Genomic DNA, 21,293 nt, shown 5'->3' with positions numbered 1-21,293 from the left:
ACAGCTGGCAGTGGCAAACACTCTGAAATAAGACATTCCTGCTGCTGCTGTAAGTCTCATTAGAGACTTTAGACAAACTTTACAGTGGACAGTGGTTGGGCTTTTTGGCAAACTCCTCATCAGCTGTTGACATTTCACCCGTGTCTGAGGTAAACACTGAGCTCAGCAGTGGTGTACCGTATTTACCAAAGTTAAGTGAAAATCAATTTTTATTTCTAAACATTGTCCTTAACCATAAATTCAAATTAATTCACAAAATCGATTTATTGGACAGCTCTACTTGTAATGTACAGTACATTTTGAGCAGCTTTTCTCTTTCTCTCGTTTTTACTTCATTCAAGGGTAAAAAGGACAGAGGGTGTCCTATTCTGTAGGGATTGTGAAGTCCTCTGAAGCAAAATATGTGACTTATGATTTTGGGCCATATAAAAAACAGAAAATTTAGAATTATATTGAATCTGCCTCCGATTTGTGATTTTTTTTAGCTGTTTGGCAAATGCTTGTTATGTAAAAATAGTTTAAACCACATTTACATATTTTTACAAGTGGTGATTTGACAGTCAGGAGCTAAAAGGCTAAATTTAGCCTTTTAACTTAATTATGATTTGACAATTGTTGTGATACTTATCAATAAACTAGCATGACATTTCCATGGCTGTGAGCTCAATTTGGACAAAACTTTGCACTTAGAATCTTTGGAGCATCATGACCAAAAGCTAATAAAATAATTTTAGTAATCAAAGTAATGCAACAACATCTTCCGAGAGTTAGCAGTCCAAAAAGGAAATGTTGTATATCACAAATAGAACAATAACTCCTTAATTAAATCAAACTCAGCTCAGTATTTCTGCATTCTCCATTGAGGCTCTTGCCAATAAGGTGCCGCTTTTGGTGCAAAATCATGGACTGGTAAAATTATATTTCCAAACTACCTCTTAGGCTGCTAGTTCAATCTGCATGAAAACCTGTCAGGTATTAAACTCGGGCTAGTAGTTTGTAATTGGCGTATTCTGACTACTAGGCAGTGCTTCTGTACAAAGTTGAAAATATGTGAAACCTACTTTTTAAAGCTTAAAGATCTTAGTATATTTATAGTATATGTCCAATCTGCATAAATTGTTGCTCAAAGCATCTAAGGACTCTTGAGAAAAAAAATATCTGGGCTGCCCAAAACCTTGGACTTGCATTGCATCTATGACCGTGCAGGTCCAACTTGCATCTCCTCTCCCGGCCTTAAACTGAAATAAATAATCTTGATCATGACTAGAGTTGAGTATCAAAGCTTAAACTTGGGTATAGTGCAATAATGATTATCTAGCTTAGGCTTCAGCCTGAAAGTGAAATCTGAAGTAGTGGTCCGATATTGGCCTACAGCATCTTTGAACCTATTTTTGTGTTCAAAGCCTTAAAATGTATGTAAACGTGATCGTTGGCTTCATGAGATTACAAAAGTACCATATATACCTGTCCCTCTGCACCACCTGCCACCGTCCCTACCTACTACAGTTGTCACAACAACAGATTTTTAAACTTTTTAATGTCATAATACTATCAGAAAAAACAACACCCGATACTTCCTTCAATACCATGCCAAAACTTTTTTTTTTTTTTTTTAAATGAGCAATTTGCACACAGGGCTGATGCAGAATAAGTCACTGAACACATTCAAACATGTGTGCAGCCTTGGGATGAGAATCTGATTGTAGTCTAGATCTGTTTCTTTTATGGCTTTCGTGGTTCGTGGCACTATTAAATGTATATTTAATAGACATCCTAACCTTTTAAAGACATGGTATCAATAAAGGATTGCAGTAACTTTTGACAACCTTACTTTGCACTCTTACCTGTCTGCCAAGAGCTGCCCCCTGGATGTCCTCCTGCTGCTGCTGGGCTATAGTGACGCCCAGAACCAGGGTGTGGACCCCGCAGGATACAGTAGTGATGAGCACAATAGGTGTCAGTCTCAAAGGCAGAGTGAGGAAAAAGGAGAAGCTGAAAAAAGCCTGCCATCCAACCGTGTCACTGGCCTGGTGGAAGCGAGCATAGTTCAGACCCAGGTAGCAGAATATCTGAGCTGCTATGAGCACCCATAGGGCATAGGGCACCACCCGTCTCGAGATGCGGTCTGGCAGAAGCCCAAAGCAGCAAAGCAGGTAGAGGATAATATCTGCTGCCAGTCCCACTGATGCCACTAAAACAGAAGCTAGCTTGTCAGTTGTGTAGACCACTGCACACATGACGATGATGTAGCTATCGAAGAGGGCAGCAAACACCACGAGCACCAGCAGGGTTTCGTGTCTCTGCCGTCTAAAGTAAGTCTGGTAGAGGTTCTCCAGAGACTCGGGCGCGAAAGTGAGGCGCATGAAACGCGGAAGGCAGAGGCAGCATCCTGAGCTCCGAACGGTGACCTCATGCGTTTGCCCAACCGCCTGCCCAGGGTCGGACGGCAGCGTTACCGAGCAGTCCGCCGAATACTCTGCTGAGTACTCTGGCTCGGAAAAGGCTCGGTTCCGAGGCATGGTGCACACTCAAAACTTCTGCTTCCTGCTTTTCCTTTAAAAAATAGAGGAGCTGCTAGTTGTCCTACAGGAGAGTGACAACCTTTTCTCCCTGGGAGTCCAAATATGTGGCATTGATCACAGAGGATTGTTGATTGTCAGGACCAGTACACAGGAGAGATGTATTCTTACATAACTGTGTCTGTGGTCACTCCATCCAATGCTGTCATTTGACTCAGTAAGTCCTGTGTCATATGCCAAGATCGAGCACGCCTACTCGTTTCAGCACTGTGATCCAAAGAATGTTCACCTTTGTTTCCTCATCATGCTTTACAAATGTGACTGTTTCACCAGCTCCTTTCCAACTTTGTACTCCACAGCTGTGTACCATGTCGCGGTTGTTGAATTCATTAACATCGGATCAAATAAGTTAATGGTTGTATGACTCCTTTTTCTCCATCATTCTTCTGAATTGGACAGCTTTTTCCATTTTGGCCTTCCATCGTCCCTCCTCAGACAGCCTAAATAAAGAGGAAGAAATACACCACAGCTTAGTCTGTCAGCACACAGAGGCATTGGACACAGCACTAACAGTGAAATGCCAGCATTGGAAGATCAGGGTAGGTATAGTACAGTCCAATTCCTGCACCTGACGGCTAATTGGCCGCTGTCTCGTCTGCAGACACAAAGTCACGCCAACATCCATGTCAAAATTAAGCGTTTTATTACATGTTTTCTGCTCCTTGCATGTAACTGGCAGCAGGCAGAATTATACATGTCTCAGCTGAATATTTGAAGCTGGTTAGTCGTATTAATGCCGATTTGTTTTGATTTTTGAAAAACTCCTTAAATTGTCAGATTTGGGCGTTAGGATGTGTCCATGCTAGAGCCAGGCTCTGTGTTGTAGGCCTACCTAGCTACATGTTGCGCTCTGTCAAATAACCAGGATGTGAAAACACATTCACAACATTACGTTCAGAAGAAATGTACACAATAAAACAATGTCAACGCTATTAATTGTTTGAGCGCTCTGAGGTGATACAGAAGAGCAATGTCCCTGATGTAATCACCCAAATCTCACCTTACTGTTTAATGGATGCTTCAGCGTCTCGAAGCTCAACTATGTCTACTTATCTGATTTAGATTTTCACATCGACTCTTTGCTTTCCTAGTGTGTACATTACATTCACCTGCTATACTGTGAGCCGACATTGTGTCCCCATTCTCCCAGATGCTGTGAATCTTATCTATACTGTTGCTTCCGCTTACCGTGTGTACAGACAGATTTGGTCTCTCTCAGTGCCAACGTTATTCCGTTTTGGCAGAAACGCGTGCTCTCAGCAGCCGACTTTACGCAGCCTGTATTAAACCTGATTAAAAAAAAAAAAAAAAAAAGCACATGGAAACTCGCCTCGACGGGTACACTTAACCTCGCTTCTGTCTGTGTGTTTTCCGCAAAAGAAGCATCTTTACCGTCAAGCTGCACGCAGTGAAATCCAGATTTCCAGTCACTTTCAAAATAAAATGCAAAAAAATTGCAAATGTGGATTTCAACCCTTTTTATTAACGTAGAATAAGAGACATGCACAGATTCATTTAAATGTATTTAAAAGTCGATTTTGAATTTCCATTTATATGTTAAATTTTTTTTTTTCACAAAATATAACAAGCTGGATAGGCTTAATGATTTACTTACTGACTTAATATGTACTTTCCCTGTTGCAAAACATGTGTGTGCATACGATATTACTGTTACATTGTGTTAAGTAAATTGCATTATATTTGCCACATTGTCAATCTATGTTCTGGAAACTGAATTTGGATTATGATTAGATGGGGACACTCACCACAGCTATGCATAAATGCTTATTCATGATCTTGACAACGAGTAAACTTCTTTCAGTGATGGAGATCTTGAGATACATTTTGAAAGCTATGGTAAAAGCTGGTTAGTAAACCTTGAGTTAATATTCGGGTTATTATGCCATCTTAGCACATGATTATATAAGCTACAACTCTGTAGATTTCACGAGGTTTTATTAATATTCTCGAATAAGTCTGTTTCACCTTGGAATAATTTAATATCCCAACAAATAGCCATGTTTTGATATTTAATGGTGCACTAGCTCTCACGCTTTTATTTTGAAGGTGCATTTGATAAACCTTCAGGCTATTTACTCCAGCATTTTCTGGCGAGCTTGACACGGCCACCTCTACATGTCCACATTTTTACCCAGTATACCCGCCCCCTTAACCAACACCGCCTCCTTACCTTGGTCCTCCTGCAGACGAGAACAAGAGGCGTTATTTGCACAAGATGCTCACTCTACAGTATGAAATGGGAAAGTTGGTGGAAAGAATATTTCCCAAAAGGGGCTTTAGTTTTTGAGAAACCTCTTCCCGAAGTAAAGTAAAACCCAATAATGTGTTTTTCATACATGTATTATGTCTAATTTTAAAAATGGATAGTTGCGCAAAAATATTTTCTTGCAAAATTACGTCTGCCATTATTAAAATGAAGAGACCAATCGCTTTTATCTCATCATAAAAATTGGTTATTTGATACCACGCAGTAACCAGTGCAGCACTTGATACATGATGGAGCTCTAGTGACACAAACTGTAGATTGAGCCAAAAAATAAAATGTAATATAACCACATATTGTTATATATCCAACAATAAGCATTTATTTTTTTCTCAACACATTGTCGCTTTATATTCTATTTATATTGATTATTCACAGTACAATTCTATGAGAATAAAACATCATATACCGTAATGATACATATTCTGTATTTGCATTTGCTTCATATAGCTTTCTGTTTGTGTTTTTAATTCAAATCAGTGATGAATTCCTACCTACATGATTTTCATAGTTTGATCTTCCATGGGATACACTAGATAACTGGATCTTTATATGATATGCTATATTTCATGATACATATCAGGGAAAAATCATATCAGCCAAATCCTTCATCATCTTGTGTTTCTATTAAATGGAAAATGTGCCACCTGCTGGATGTCCAATCACTGTATTGAAGAAATACAATACTCAGTGTGTGCTATATTGACAGAGAAAGCTGATTTATCCTACTTGTAGAGCCTTGCTGGCTACTTATAACACGATGCATTGCACACAAGCTTCTTTCCAAGATCACCACCATCTTTTTCTGACGTGCAGGCTGAGCAGCTGCCAACTGAGCAGCAGCTCTCACTCCTTTGGAGGCTGACCATAAAATTAACAAATTAGCAAAATAAATTGACAAAAATTGCCCCACTGGTCTTGGTTGTCTTTTCCAGTTTACCTTTGGGATCCTGAAAAATGTCTCCAGCACACCACTGTCCAATTGAGGAGTAAAACTTTCATGCGTAGTCCATCACACAGGCTTTCTTGGTATATGTTGTCAGGAATGGGGTGAAATAAGCTATTTTTAAGCGAGGACATGGCAACTTTCAAAGCAACCCTCTGACCTCCTACCTCAAAAAATCTGAATGAAAATGGACTCTATGGGTGCCCTCAAGTCTCCTCTTTTCTTATACTCCTGCATACTCAGGTCCCTAAACAGTCTTGGAATTGTATAAATTGGGTATCACTGGGAAGCTGAGACTCTTATGGGTTCAGTGAGCCCAATTTTATTTGTGTTTGGTGATGTTAGTCCCCATAGTAGCCATTTCATTGCAGTCTAAAACTGCTAAACTTCTCCTCTCCATATTAAAATAACCAGTTGTGACCTCTAGGATGATCTCAGCCTCATGAACCTTTGCAACCACAAACTAGACACCTAGAGCATTCAGAGGACGTGCAGCTTTTTTTTTAGGTATATTAACAATAAGGAGCGGAAGTGCTCACCATGCAATTGCCATGGATTTGTCAATGGTGTCCCATAGGTCTTGGTCTATTTGATATAATATTATAGAGGGTTTTTTGATCTTATCATATTTTGACCTGTCTTGATATTATAAAAATAGCATAATTCAGCAACATACTGTATGTGTTAAACAAATGGTATCACCCAAAAAATGCTGTAATAACTTATGGGAAACAATTGAGCATGGAACTGGGCTTCAGAAAGCCATACCATAGTGTCCTGAGCCCTTAAACACCTTAATATATTTAATTAATTGATTAATTCATATTTTTGTAATGACAGATTTATGACTAGAACAACTTGACACACAGTTGTCTTCAGGTTCCCAGCTTTCAGATGGTATACTCCAGTTCCATGTGGCATCTAGTGTTGATCCACTATCTCTCCCTAAAAATCTACTGCCCTCACCCCCAATTCTGTGTCCAATTGGGTCGAATGACAAGGGTTTCCTGACGCTAAAAACATTGCAGGACAGATTTTCCTGGATCTGTCGCTGGAACTCACTGAAGAAGGGTCTTGGAGTTACCTAACAGCCACTTTTTATATTGTTCTCGATGCATGAGCTATGGCAACATTTAAGATGAACACCACTCAGTTGTAATCTACAGGTCTGTGTCTGATCCATAAACTGTTTTTAAATAATGGACATTGTCACCCATTGGTTTGTGGACTGCCCTTTTGAACCAGCAAATATGGTGAGAATCACAATCCTTCCTATCACTGGTAAAAACGCACAAATGGACCAGCCTTACGAGTATGCAGGTGTGAGTCATTGTGTAATTGGACGTCCTGATTAAATTCAACGCAGCAATTTCAAAACCAGTTCACAACAAGTATGTGGTTTTGGCATCAGCACTCTTCCACATTTTTGTGGAAATGGTAGAAGATGCTTTAAAGTTGAATCTCCATACGATTTAACAAGTACAAACCATAAAGTGGATTAAGCCTGAATATTTCACTGATCCTGGCTGAATTTGGCTGCTACTCAGTTTGATTAAAGCAGTGGTGCATAACTCTCCGTGGAGATGTGTTCTGTTCTGTTTCTTAATATCACAGGGCAGTACAATCATAATTATTTATGAATTTAATCAGGGCTTATGCTGCCTTTACCTTAGGAGGGCACATAACTGAAAAGTTGAGACTTAAGTACCTACATTTTCCCCCTCAAATACAACTGCGAGTAGCCCTGCTGTTCTTGACAGCCTGTCCCTAGTGTCTAGCTTTTTCCATCTGACCTATTTGAGATCGACCTCACCACAGGGAGTGGACCGTAATTGGAAGTGGTAAGAAAAATCAAGCCTGATCGGCTGGCAATGTTTACCAAAAAGAGAAAAACTTAAAAGCAAAATCTCTTTCAGTATCTCTTTATTTGGCAGATAGTTAGAGTTCCCCTACAGAGTCTACTTAAAGTTTAAGAAGAACAAAAATTCAAACATAGGCCCTTAAAGAAGTAAAAAAAAACTAAGGGGCAAGATGCTACCAAAGTACAGGTATTACAAAGAAGGGAAAGCTTTGTGAGTGTGTCCAATTCTATATCAGTCTATACTCTGATATACAGAGGGACTGTTTCACAGTGTCCTCCTTTACACTGTTTCTTTCATATTTCTCATCACAATTCCCCAGTTTACTAGCTCAGTCTTGATGCACAGGCAGTTACAGGCCTATACTTATAATGGAAAATAATGATCTCAACAGCACATCATTTTCCAAATATATGATCATATGAGCATACTAATACATGGATATTAAGTGATACGTCGGTACAAGGATATGAGGGTAAGTGAGTACATTTGATAAATGAGATTAAAAGAAACGTAACCAGAAGTATATAGCTAACAACTTCAACTTCTATGGATATATGAGGAAAAAGGACAAAAATGTATAAAGAAACCCAATCAACTTATTGATGTTACTAACCCAACCCAACTCTCAAATGAATTAGTTGAGATTGTGAGATGGCCAAGCGCTGAAAGTTCACACTTTTCCCTTCCTTTAACTGCTTTCAGTCGCCAGACTATCACGGGGCTGACACATGACAACCATTCACACTCTCATTAACTCCTACGGGCAAATTAGACTCACCAATTTAACCTAAGCTGCATGTTTTTGGATAGTGGGAGTACCAAGAGAGAACCCCAAATGTTTTGGTCTAGAATATTTGACACGTTACAAAAAGCTTACAAAGTACTGATATATCCAAATGCCCTTTTCTGCCATTTTTTGATATCCCACTGAACAAGGGCTCTTGATTGAGTCGTGCCATGCCCTGGCCTTCATCACCCTGTTAGTTTGGATGGCTTTCACAGGTACACTAATAATAAGGGGGGACTCATCAGTTTCCATGAAAAAAGTGCTTGCCATCCAATTGGCAGAAATACAAAAATCTCCAAAATGTGTGAGTTTTTGTACATGTGGCATCTACCTGCCATCTCCCCCCAAAAAATCCACTGCCTCCCACCACCAATTCTCTATAAAATGGGCCAAAACGCAAAAAGGCTACTTGCCACTTATTTATTAACTTATTGCTAAAAGAGTGCTGGAAATATTGCTATATTATTAATATAGTGGGGAAAGACACTTATATAGCAAGTTATACACAAATTACCATGACAGCTCATAAAGATGTCTGCAGTGTCTAGTCTAAACAACCATGTAATACTCACCCCCAATCTCATAGAGTGTTTGAAAACTGGTTCTAGAGCTGATTGAACCGAATGCGTACAATAATGAGACTATATCGCTCGAAAATTAACAATATTGCCAAGTGGTGCAAAGAAAACAACCTTCTGCTCAACTTCAGCTAAAGTAAAGTAAAGGTGCTAATCACCGCTCGTACAAATGAATATCTATGACAGATGCTCCGCAAAACAATAATGATTGATCACAAATCCTTTCCCAGATTATGTATCTCATCCAGGACAAAGTCCATGTCGTCCCTACTGACTTGAGGGCTGATGATAACCATCCTGAAAAAGTTGGGCTTGTCATGATGGATCTGGTAGCCAATCATCATACTGCCCTTCCTCATCATGCGTTCTTTCACCACTGGAGCCACCTGCAGGAGAAGGCAGGGAACACCAGTTATCTGTTACTGTCATATACAGTATTCATGACGGGAATTAATATACGGACTGGTAGAACACTGAGAGAGACAACACCCAGTTTCTCTCTTTTTACTTTGCAGGTTGGTGTGTCATTGTTTCTGTGTAACTAAGGTTCAACGTCCTGTAATTTCCTGTTATGAAAAACACTTCATATAAGAGCACACTTGGGATTTCCTAAATCAGAGCTGTTCATATCTCAATCAAGCAGAAGTTTCCTGTAAAAAACTGTTGGTCAGATTTCTGTGTGCTTATCAAAACATGTTTGATGCATATTTAAACCGCTATATGTTTGATATTTTAGTACATTTTCAAATTAATTTACAACATACTCTAGTTTTCACTCATATAAATCAAATCGTCATTTAAGTGTTTACTGTTACACCTTAATGTTTCAGTTGGACTTGCATTCTTCCTTTTTTGTTTGTTTTAAGGACCCAGTGCTTTTTTATTTGACGACAAATGTTGTCCATGCTCGCTATAATCAGTAGACAACAAGGTACAGGTGTTCAATGTGTATACTTTGTTGATGGCAAAGTTCACATGATGTCTTCATGTTACAAGTTAAAGACTGTGCCAGATTAGGTCATGTTCCACTAATTGATTGAATGGTTTGGCTCAACAGAATTCAGACATCAGTAAAACTGAATATAGTCACATTTTATTAATTTTCTTATGCCGGTAAATTAAAATTTTCAGTTCCTCAGTGATTCATTACTTACAGCATGGAGTTTTTTCCAGAGCTCTGGGCCGTCTGGAAGATTCTTCAGACTTGGTGGAATGTACCAGAAGCAAACATTTGCATATTCAGGCTGTAGGAGGAAAAGTTTAAAACATGAAATCGCAAACATCAAGATATAATCGGTCACATAAATATGTCAGAAAACCTCATTAAAATCCATTCACAGTATTTTGATGAGGAGCCTTGAATATCTATATAATTTTTGTGTGTGTGTGTGTGTGTGTGTGTGTGTGTGGGTAAACTTACTTCCATCAACAGAGTGAACCCTTCTCTTTTCTTGACCTCTTGTGCAAGATACCTGCAAAAAAAAGAACTTTAGAATAGGGATTATCACATGACATATGGCTGGAGATATACAGAATGAAATGAAAGAAATGTTAGTTCTACATTTTTTATCGATACTAACGCATGAATATTCTTGTTGTATATTTAACAATGACTGTCAGTTTAGGTCAGGAATTCATTAAACACAGTATTTTAATATTAACTACTAAATATGAAATATTTACAGGTTACAGACAGGAGACCGTGTGTGCGTGTGTGTGTGTGTGTGTGTGTGTGCAGCAATTATCTATATTGTGTTTTAAGCCACTGAATGCACAATGTTACCAGCTCTGTCCAGTGAGTTCAACTGTGGGTCAGAGAGCCATTGATTTTTAAGTGAACATAAAATGCAAGCAAATGCTAAATATTCTCCTGCATTAAAACACTGCAATAAAATAACTTTTACCACTTGGGCAGCAGAAACAAGTTGTCTTTACAACACTAAAAGCAGGTTCTTTGACATTAAGTCTCACATAACATTATAGGCACCAATAATACTGGTTAAGAGAAAAATAAGTAAATAAAAAAAAACACATGGGTGTTTCCAGTTAATCTGACTGATTAGACCTTTTGTGTGGCCGTGTATAGACTGTAATGAGGAACATCTTCCTGAGTCTCCTGTTTGCTTTGTTGCAACTGTTAGGGTGGGACAAATAACACCTGTATCATTATAATAATAAATTGCCATCAAAGCTCCAGCCCAGCCAGATAAAGTGGAAATACCTGTTTGGGTGTTCAGAGCCTTTGACATTTACACATTCATTCACCCCAGTGAGTGTCATATAAATGTTTACAGCATGTTTATTTTGCTACAGTATAACAGAAGACCATCTTTTTAAATTGCTGTCCCTCTTGAGTTGCCATATTGTAGTTATGTTCATATAGTTCAAGGCCTTAAACCTTTGGGTCCATTGGCTCATGGGTAGGGCTCATTGTCTTACATGATGGTATTGTATATCCAGGTTCCGAAATTTTGATCATTTTCTTAAAGCCCTTACCCTGTGTTTGCAAGGGATAAACTTGCAACTACACTAGAATGAAAAATTGACAACTTTATTTTTCAACTCACAACTAGGAAATAAGGGCAACAACTCATTTGTGTTTCATCAGACTGACCTGGCCATGGCCAGGGCTCTGTCTACCCTCTGCTCCAGCTCTCTGGTTCCCAAAGCCTTCCACATAAGCCAGAACTTGAAGGCATCTGGCTTCCTGCTGCATTGGATGGATTTGTCCCCTGTGTCGTAGCTAGTGTCATAGAATTTATCCTGCTGGAAGAGGTAGGAGGCCTGAGCCGAGTGGCAACGCTGGAGTAGGCTCTGAGGAAGCACAATGACAAGAATGGTGTATATAGCACATACACTGAACATCAAAAACTCAATTCATTTAGTTGTATATTGAAATTAGATTTTATTATTGACACCATAAAGACAGAAAATAAGGAGCGTATCTGTCCTCTATCTGAAGAGCTATCACACATCATCTGTATTTGTTGTTACTTCTTGGACCAACACTGCTCACATTCACATAAACAAGTTAGATGATAAACTTCTCTTACAGTTTTGTCCCTGACCAGGAAAGCACAGCACTGCAGACATGCCATCAGCATTTTGTGGGGGTTCCAGGCCACAGAGTTGGCTCTAATAAGTCACAAGCAACACAGCAGAGAAGGAATTCACAGTCATTGTGCCATCACTTAAAAAAAGGCATTAGCTGGCATTCCACCAACAGGAATATTGCTTTGATGTAATCAAACTGTTCACCTATTGATGCCCTTCACCAAGTCTTTATGCTTCTTAGACAACAGAACTGATCCTCCCCAACAAGCCTGTGGGACAGGGAAGAGAAAACAAGCATTTCTATAGTTAGTGGGACATGATTTTTGGAGATTTATACCAACAAACTAATTAAGTTACTCACGCACATCAACATGCAACCACAGGTTGTACTTCTCACAGATGTCTGCAATTTCCTCGATGGGATCAAAAGCTCCGAGCACAGTGGTTCCTGCTGTAGCGTTTACCATGAAAGGTACTGCACCCTGAACACACACATAGTTTTTCTGAATGATTTTGCAAAATGTTGTACTATAGAATATATGTTCGAATGTCTCTCAAAGGGAGGCCAGGTTAGATAGCTTCCTCACCTCACTTATGGCATTCTTTATTTGCTCCTCCAGAGCTGAGGGAATCATTTTCCCTCTGACAAACACAAAATCATTCAGTTTGTGACGAAAGAACAAAAAAAAAAAAAAAAAAGAATGATCAACTGTATTCAAAACTTGAGTCAAACTACAAAATACAGTGCACTTCAGTTTATTAAGTTGGACATATTTAATAATTTCATTTTTGGAAATTGACTTGTCCAACTGACTATAATTTCGAAATAAACAGCACGGGAGATGTGTCAACTGTCAAAGTACACTAGAATCTGGATATCAGGTCATCAAGCAGTTTACCTCTTATCAGATGGAACCGTGTAAATGTTCTTTGTGCCTATGCCAAGGAAAGCTGCTGCTTTGGAAATGGAGTAATGGCACTGAAAAAGATAAAACAAGATTCTTTCAACCGCAAGTCATGGTTAAAACCTAGTGTAAGGCTGGTCAGTGTGCTTGATCATGGTCAAATTGTTACAGGGATAGCCAGCACTGGTGTCTATAATGTGAATTCCTGGATATTAAATGTTCATCTGTATTGGTCCAAGTAATATTTGTTACTAAAGTGACTGAAGTAGAATATCACATTGCATGGTTAAGCTAGGTTTGAGACAAATAATGCAGTGTAATCATGCTATTTAAAAAATGTGTTGCTCTTGATTTCTTATGGAAAGTCTTATTGTGTAATTAATAATGACTTTGTTCAATAGACCTGACCTAGGATACAGTTTAAACAGTCATAATTGTATATTTACTGCCACATGATAACTTTACCATTTTTTTTTTTACTGCTCCTATCCAATTCTGTAAATAGGCTCATTGGAAACTGAAAGTCAACCTAAGATCAGCTGATATAGCTTTGTTGCGCTACTTCCAGGTGGTTCTTAAGATGTTGCCAGAGGGGCACAGGTTAGCCCATGCATTAAATGGCAGTGCGTGCAACAACAACCAAGTGTTTTGATCAGCCATCTAGGAGGCAAGGACATTACCAGCTGACTGTCTAACTGGATGATTCATTTTGAAAGAGCGATGGCCAATGGAGAAGCTCCAACTTGACCATCGTCATCACTCACTTTGACCAATGGTGTAAATTACATCACTCACTCATAACTCAGTGACTTTTGTGTTCATAGGTCTGACTCCAGCCCTCAGCAAGTCCAGCCAAAAATCTATGGAATTTGTAGCTATTCATTCATTTATTCAAACAACCCATTTCTGATGATGTAATCACAAATAAAAGATCTAAAAAAGGGTTGCCATACCATCATCTCTCATTTAGAGAAGGAGTGATGGTGAAGGAGAGAAGTTATATCAAGAAAATAATACATAGAACTCTAAAAACACCAACAAACATGTATATATAAAACTATTTAGTCAGACAATATACACAATGTAGTTTCCCGAACTGGTTTGTTTGAGAGAAAGTGGTTCCTGCAAATATGTTTTGATAAAAACGAACCATCTACAGTTATTCTCAAATGCATGTTTGATGATGTCCTATAAAGCTGACCTCCTGAGATGTGAGGATGACCAGTCGCACAGCAGCAGAGTTGCCAACTTCTTTAATGTCAGGACAGTGACGAAACCTGGCTAGGTTCACAGCGTACATGTTGGACATTGAGCCACCTGAAAGGAAAAGAGCATGCAGGTGTCAAGTGTTCAAACAGAGGTACACTGATGCTCAGGGCTCTGCAGACATCACATTCTAAGTTGGATAAAATGATTAGCAGACAATAAAATCTGTCAGTGATCGTACCTGCATTGAAGATTCCATCTCCCCCTTCCTCCCACCCAACCAGCTCCACCATCTTCCTAAGCACAGCATCCTCCACCAATGTGAAGACTGGAGCCACCTCATATGTGTACCTGAAGCAGATATTCACAGATTTGCATGTTTTTTAAACTTTGCTTTAACATATTTAAAACAATGACTTACTGTATATGAGAATGAATTGTGACTTACATACTAGGTTTGAGGGCCTCTGTAATGAAGCTTGCCGCCAAGGAATAGGGCTCCATCCCTGCATACAGCTGGTTGAAGAAACGAGGATGGGCTACACAGGGGATAAAGAATAGGCCGTTATTTGGGGGTGCTGCAGTCCAACATCTTTTAATGCATGCTACTACTAGCCTGGCTAACACCAGACTAATCTCAAATGAGATCTAGTCTGGGAACCAGCCGTTCATTTCTCCGTAGAGGAGGTGTGGTTTACGATCCTCCGGAGCCGTTTATTGGGCGCTTAGAATGTCTATCAAAAGCGTCTGTAGGTAGCTCTTAGCCAGTCGTATCAGTTATACCAGATGACGTAGTAGAGCTACAGAAATTGATGTTTGTTGTGTGTGTGTCTGTGAGAGAGTGTTGCTTGCTGCTTTGCTTCTCCAGTTCTCGCTTTCTGCAAGATTATTTATTTTCACACTTTATTCCCCCTCATGTCATTCAGCCACACACATCCACTGATTTTATGGGCAATAAACAAGCTGCTGCGGGTCTCTTGGCGGCTCCGCTGTCCCCCGGCTCGTAGCGAGATCACTGGCGTTACGGTAGCGCCGGTGATTAGCGCCGCTAGCGGCTAATAGCCCCGCTACCGTAACGCCGGTGATCTTGCTACGAGCCGGGGGACAGCGGAGCCGCCGAGAGACCTTTCGCCTTTCAACTTTCACTCTAAACTATTTAAAACACCATCTACAGCTAAAGAGAGTTTCGCGTCTGCTGCAGCCATGTTGGATCCGTAAGAAAACTACAAGCTTCCGTCTGCCGGGTAGTACGCATCATCGTCTTGCCGCCCCTCCCCGTTCTGTGATTGGATCCCTAAAACAGGGCTAAGAAACCTCTCTGGTTTCCAGCCCCTTTGGCAGTTCGAAATGAAATCGAGCGTGCAAGGCAGTCTCGGTATACCCAGGCTATGCTACTACCCTAATTAATTCGTAGTATATTTTATGTTACAAGTGGTATATTTTATTTTTTACTTTCAATGTAAGTCTGCTGCTTTAGTTAAAGGCCCATTGTGACTATCTGGGTGCATAACAGCCAGCATTCAGCCAGAGTCTCCTTGTAAGGTAATAACTTGCTATAGGACTTTGGGATTTGTCAGATATTAGAGGCGTTTGGGAGCATAATATAAACAGTATGAGTTGCATCCTTTTAAGGTTAAAAGTAGACAGGTTAAATACCACGTCTGGATACAGAGAAACTCAGAGAACCCAGGACTGAATTGGTGACGGGACCCTTAGCAGTTCTTCAAATCTGACAAGTGTTCTCCCGCTGTACCTAAGCAGTGTAATTTGGAAGTCTGATAATAAAGAAAAGGAAAAGGAACATCGACATGCTCTTTGATTCATTTTCTCACTCAAGAGAGGTAGAAATTCCTCTACACATTTACAAAAGATGGTGACAGTATGAATTATGGCTTGCCCCTGAGAGTGAGTAATTGCTTGGTAACAGAACAATTATCAATGACTGTCTGTAAGATAACACTAAGGATGTGTTATTTAACACCAGTGGTCAGTTCCATTTGCCAATGTTGAGTTATTGGTACAGGTGAGGAAGGCAGTCCAAGCGTCATTAAAAATCCCTGGGGACACCAACCAAGATATCTAAACAAACCTGTTTGCTACACTGTTGCTGCTACAGTAAACAGTAATCAACTCACAGACCTGGTTAACAGTAATTTATCAAAGTTAAAAGACTTACTTGTCTTGACGCTGTATCTGATGGCATCTCTGCAGCGCTGCAGGATCTCGGACTCAGACTCTCCTCCATCTCTCAGCGTAAGGTCCAACAACTCTTTCAGCTGCTCTGGGGAACGCCACTCACACACCTGGTCAGCATTGACAATCATTCCACTGTCAGGGTCAATACTGAATTTGAATATCATGAAATATTTTCTTTCAGTCATTTACAGAAAGTGAAACTCATACATTATATAGATTCATTATACATAGAGTGAAACATTTCAAGCCTGTTTTTTTTGTAATTTTGATGATTCTGGCTTAGAGATAATGAAAACCCAAAACTCAGTGTCTCAGAAAATTAGAATATTGTGAAAAAGTTCAATATGTGAGTCCTGGGTCAGTCAGTGGTGATTTGGGGCCATGTCCTCTGCTGCTGTTGGTCCACTGTCCACTTTTCTGAAGACCACAGTCAACATAGCAGCCATCTAGCAGGACATTTTAGAGCTCTTCATGCTTCAACAAGCTCTTTGGAGATGCTGATTTCATTTTCCAGCAGGACTTGGCACCTGCCCACACTGGCAAAGGTACCAAAAGCTGGTTCAGTGACCATGGTGTTACTGGGCTGGACTGGCCAGCAAACTCTGCTGACCTGAACCCTATAGGAGTCCATGGGCTGTTGTCAAGAGGAAGGTGAGAGACACCAGACGCAGATGACCTGAAGGACGATATCAGAGCAACATGGTGCTGTAGGCTGATCTCCTCAATGCCACCAAGTATTAATGCAGTAATTCATGCAAAAGAGCCCAACCAAGTATTGAGTGTATAGAAATGAAAGACTTTCAGGAGCCTGACATTTGTGTTTAAAATATCCTCATTTTTATTGATCTTATGTAATATTCTAATTTTCTGAGACATTGAAATTTGTGTTTTCATTATCTGTAAGACAGAATAATCAAAATTACAAGAAAATATTTCACTCTATGTGTAATGAATCTATGTAATATACAAGTTTCACTTTCTGAAATAACTGACAAAAAATATCAAACTTTTTCACGATATTCACATTTTTTGAGATGTACCTGTATACTAAATGCTTGCAGAGGAGTAAATAATTCCACCATTTTACCTTTTCTCTGACATTAGTAGCTTTTTTTACTGCTTCATCCATAATCATTTCCATGGCTTGGGATATGAAGACCTCTGATGCATGTACATCCACCATGGGGCTCTGAAGGCCGTCGTGGCTCTGGTTCTCACTGGGATTCATGGCTTCAACTGGAAAAGAAAAAAGTTTTGTGATCAATGTTAATAATTACAACTGTGTCCCTCACAGCTTTTGCAAATACAACTTGCATGTAAACCAACTTTCTTTCTTTGAGTCAAAGCTGCTTATTGAACTATGAGCTGGCTGACCTCTTTTCATCTTTGATTGTGTTTTTTATATAAAGTCAAGTGCCATGTTAGCCATAGCACTAATGGCTGCCTATTTATGTTAATGCATTAAGCAAACCACCAGCAGTGGAATGTAACTAAGTAAATTTACTCAAGTACTGCACAACTTTTAGGTAACTGTACTGTACAACATTTAGCTGACAACTTTAGTTACCTCTCAGGTCAAGATTTAACATGAAAACAATAAGATCAATTTACTACATAAAATACATAATAATAATAATAATAATAATAATAATACAGTAAAATGCTGCTTAGATAAATGCATCAATAATAATAACAGAATAATATATTTGGAATATATATAACAATCTGAGTGGCTCCATTCTGCATAACCGGCACTTTTACTTTTGGTACTTGAAAGTACTTTTTGATGCTGATACTTTTGTACTTTTACTTCAGTAAGTTTTAATGCAGGACTTTTACTTGTAGTGGAGTAATTTCATAGGGTGGTATTAGTACTTTTATTTAAGTAAGGGATCTGAATACTTCTTCCACCTTCCATTGCAACAGTAAAGTATAGCAGCAATACATAGTTCTCATCATTTAAATGCTAAACTTGCCTTTCTAAGTTCTCCTGTCCTAATTAGAGTTATAATTCATTTAGCAGCGTTTTTATAAAAATGTGAGAAATCATGTCATATTGGACCAGGGAAAAAAAGCATAATATGCATTTTTATGGATAGAACATTGAAATTTGCCATCCAATTAACATTGCCTTGGCTGCCTTGATATGCAATTAAGGGTTTATACAGATATGGCAGGTTTGACTATTTTTTAACCAAGGAGAGAACATTCTTATATTGTAGCTATAATATTTGAATAATATTCCTTTACAGGCTTGTCTCATGAATATTTTATAGCTCAAGTGTTATTGCAAGAAATAGCCTTTTCAGTAACATTCCTGCAGGACTGCAGGAATTATAATATAGCTGTTTTACATCTCTAATATACATTACATGCTGTTAATCTAACAAAATGCATCACTTCTTCTGTCCACCAAGTTATAAAATTATCGTAGTCAACATGGCAGAGCAATATTCTAGGCTGTTGGTTGTAAATAAAAATGATTTAATAATAATATCAATGCTACCTATAATAATAATAATAATAATAATTATAATAATACTAATTTTACACTTTTTTAAATTCTCAAAGACGCTTTAAGTCTCCCTCCTTACCTTTCAAGTGTCTCTCCATGGTTGTTCTCAGCTGCAATGTTGCTGTATTTCGTCCTTGCGGTGTATTGCATAAGGTGTCTGTCTGTATTTAAGTAGTTCTCTCCTGAGTCATGGAATTTTTTTGATTGACATATGTTCTTAGTAAAGATGATCAAGCATTCCAACAAGTCATGACTGAGATTATGGCAAATATCTATATGATTAATCCACCTTCATTAGACCATGTCTGTCTTTAAAAACATTCCCATTAGGTATGACAATACAGTGTCAATCAGGATATAACAGGGTGCTGCCTACTGTGAATGGTCTGTGGGAAACTCTTTCTGATGGCAAGCCCTCTACATTCATCAAACAGCTGACAACCAAGTAATAAATCACAGCTGGGGGCAGGGCCGGAGTGGGGCCTCCCGATTACCCACCCCGGGCCTGGCTGGGGGTCAATAAGAGTCACTTTTACACATTTCCTGCAAATAAATTTGTTTCCCACTCTATCTGGTAAAAAGTTATAATGTTTTTAGGTCACTTGAGCGGACACTTTGGCCAGTCAAAGTCAGATTATGTAAAGTCAGTTTTATTTATAAAGTCCAAGGACACAAATCACACATTTTACAATCTATGCAGTATGTGATGCCCTCTGTCTTTAGACCCTTGATGGAGAAAAACTGTACTTATAAGTTACTCTGATGGTGACAAGTCATTTTGTTAAAAAAACTGTTATGCAATTGACTGTACTCATCCTCTTGTGCCATGATTGTTCTTAAATATTGCGTAAAGAACATTGAATAACCTCCTGTCTTAAGCCACAAGACCAGCTGTTTCTTAAGACCAACGGCTGTTTCTACAAGATTAGGACTAGGGGATTAGGGGAAAATTCAACTAAATGACTGGGCGTGCTTTTGTACGCCCAGTCATTTAGTTGAATTTTGTAATTTTTAAGCTCCTGATAGAGGGGGCTTATTTGCCTGTACTTGTAGACCTTTTTATTGACTAAAGTGTATCCAAGTTGATTCTGGGTGTATTCTGGCAGAAGATCATTTATGATTTTAGTGAGCTTTGATGGAAATTTCCATTCTTGCGACAATTCTTTTGTTACACAACAAAAGAGAGTCAGTGATGACGCTAAATATGTGAAGAAACTAATTTATTTCCAGTGATTTCATTTCTGTGGAAACTATCTATCTATCTATCTATCTATCTATCCATCCATCCATCCATCCATCCATCCATCCATCCATCCATCCATCCATCCATCTATCTATCTATCTATCTATCTTAGCCAAGAAATCTAATTATGATCACTCACTCCGCTCAGCCTACCTATAAATTCTGAATTAAACTGCTTTGATCCAAAGAACTGGGGAACTCATGTATCAAAGACTACGCAGCCTTCATCATGAAAGATGGTGTACTCCCGAAAACTAGAAAAGTACCTATGCAAATTTACTTCCACATGTATCTAACTGTGCTTGAGCCAGGTTCTGCACCTTTCCTTGATACATCCCAATCAACGTGAAATTTAACGCACATGCACAAGCCACTAACCACGGCCCGGCTGCTCTCACAAATGAAACGTTAAAAAAGCGACATTGAGGTGAGTTCTAGAAAGTTTTACATTCATGTAATTACAATAATGTAATACATTGTACACATATCCTTGTGGAAGATGCAGGGTGGATCCGCTGCATCCACTTTGACCTGTTAATTAATCATCACATACATCAATCAATTATGCACCACACCTGCCTTATTCTGAATGCATTTGCCCACCCACACTGTTTGTTTTTCTGGGGACAAAGGGATCTGTGCATGCATCAATGTGCATCTGTAGTGTTAAAGTCCGGATAAAGCAAAAATATATATATGATCTGATTTCCACACCACAGAAAAATGTGTTATTAAACACCAAGCCAAAATTGAAGCAGAAAATAATCGCCAAGTGTAAAAAATTGGGTTTTAAAGTAGTGAAAAGATGCTGCTGCTCTGAAACGCTGGGGGTGTGTCCGCTGAAGGCGCTAAAACCTGATACATGTTCATGCCAAACGAAGTATGGAGAATAAAATCCTGTGTTTCTGTTTGGGTGTTCTGCAGTGCAGAGATCTGCTCTCATAACGGTTTAATTTTAGTTATTTTTAATTTTATAAATTGCTGCAGAAATAGCGCGTATGTAGGATATTACTTCAGACATTATAATCTTTCGTCGCTACGAGTTAACGTTAGCTTCAGCAAACGTTATAAGTAAATGTATCAACGTTAGCCACCGTTGGTCTAGATACTGATATCGTGTTGGGGGGCAGAGTTATGA

The 21,293-nt window shown here is 39.0% G+C and overlaps 2 protein-coding genes across 3 annotated transcripts in view; both read right to left on the bottom strand.

The window, feature by feature from the left end:
- Window positions 1-3,911, bottom strand: part of adcy3a (adenylate cyclase 3a) — a 43,945-nt gene extending 40,034 nt beyond the window's left edge. For both annotated transcript variants that reach the window (XM_059338818.1, XM_059338820.1), the window contains exons 1-2: window positions 3,768-3,911; window positions 1,845-3,019 (exon numbers count right to left, since the gene is read on the bottom strand). In XM_059338818.1, the coding sequence (XP_059194801.1) occupies window positions 1,845-2,519 (675 nt within the window). In that variant the 5' untranslated portion in view covers window positions 2,520-3,019; window positions 3,768-3,911. The remainder of the gene's footprint in view (window positions 1-1,844; window positions 3,020-3,767) is intronic.
- A 3,829-nt stretch (window positions 3,912-7,740) lies between these two features.
- On the bottom strand, window positions 7,741-19,057 carry LOC131976371 (acidic amino acid decarboxylase GADL1-like). Its single transcript, XM_059339384.1, has 15 exons — window positions 18,992-19,057; window positions 17,485-17,633; window positions 16,378-16,504; window positions 14,650-14,740; window positions 14,443-14,552; window positions 14,197-14,312; window positions 12,990-13,069; window positions 12,678-12,732; window positions 12,456-12,572; window positions 12,295-12,359; window positions 12,090-12,171; window positions 11,651-11,850; window positions 10,457-10,508; window positions 10,191-10,280; window positions 7,741-9,422 (listed from the first exon to the last, which is right to left on the bottom strand). The coding sequence occupies exons 1-15, from the start codon at window positions 19,008-19,010 to the stop codon at window positions 9,249-9,251; spliced, it is 1,527 nt and encodes a 508-aa protein (XP_059195367.1). The 5' UTR covers window positions 19,011-19,057; the 3' UTR covers window positions 7,741-9,248.
- Between the last annotated feature and the right edge of the window lie 2,236 nt (window positions 19,058-21,293).

The sequence above is a fragment of the Centropristis striata genome, chromosome 8, assembly GCF_030273125.1.
Source record: "Centropristis striata isolate RG_2023a ecotype Rhode Island chromosome 8, C.striata_1.0, whole genome shotgun sequence".
Lineage (NCBI taxonomy): Eukaryota > Metazoa > Chordata > Actinopteri > Perciformes > Serranidae > Centropristis > Centropristis striata.
This window is presented reverse-complemented; position numbering and strand designations above follow the sequence as displayed.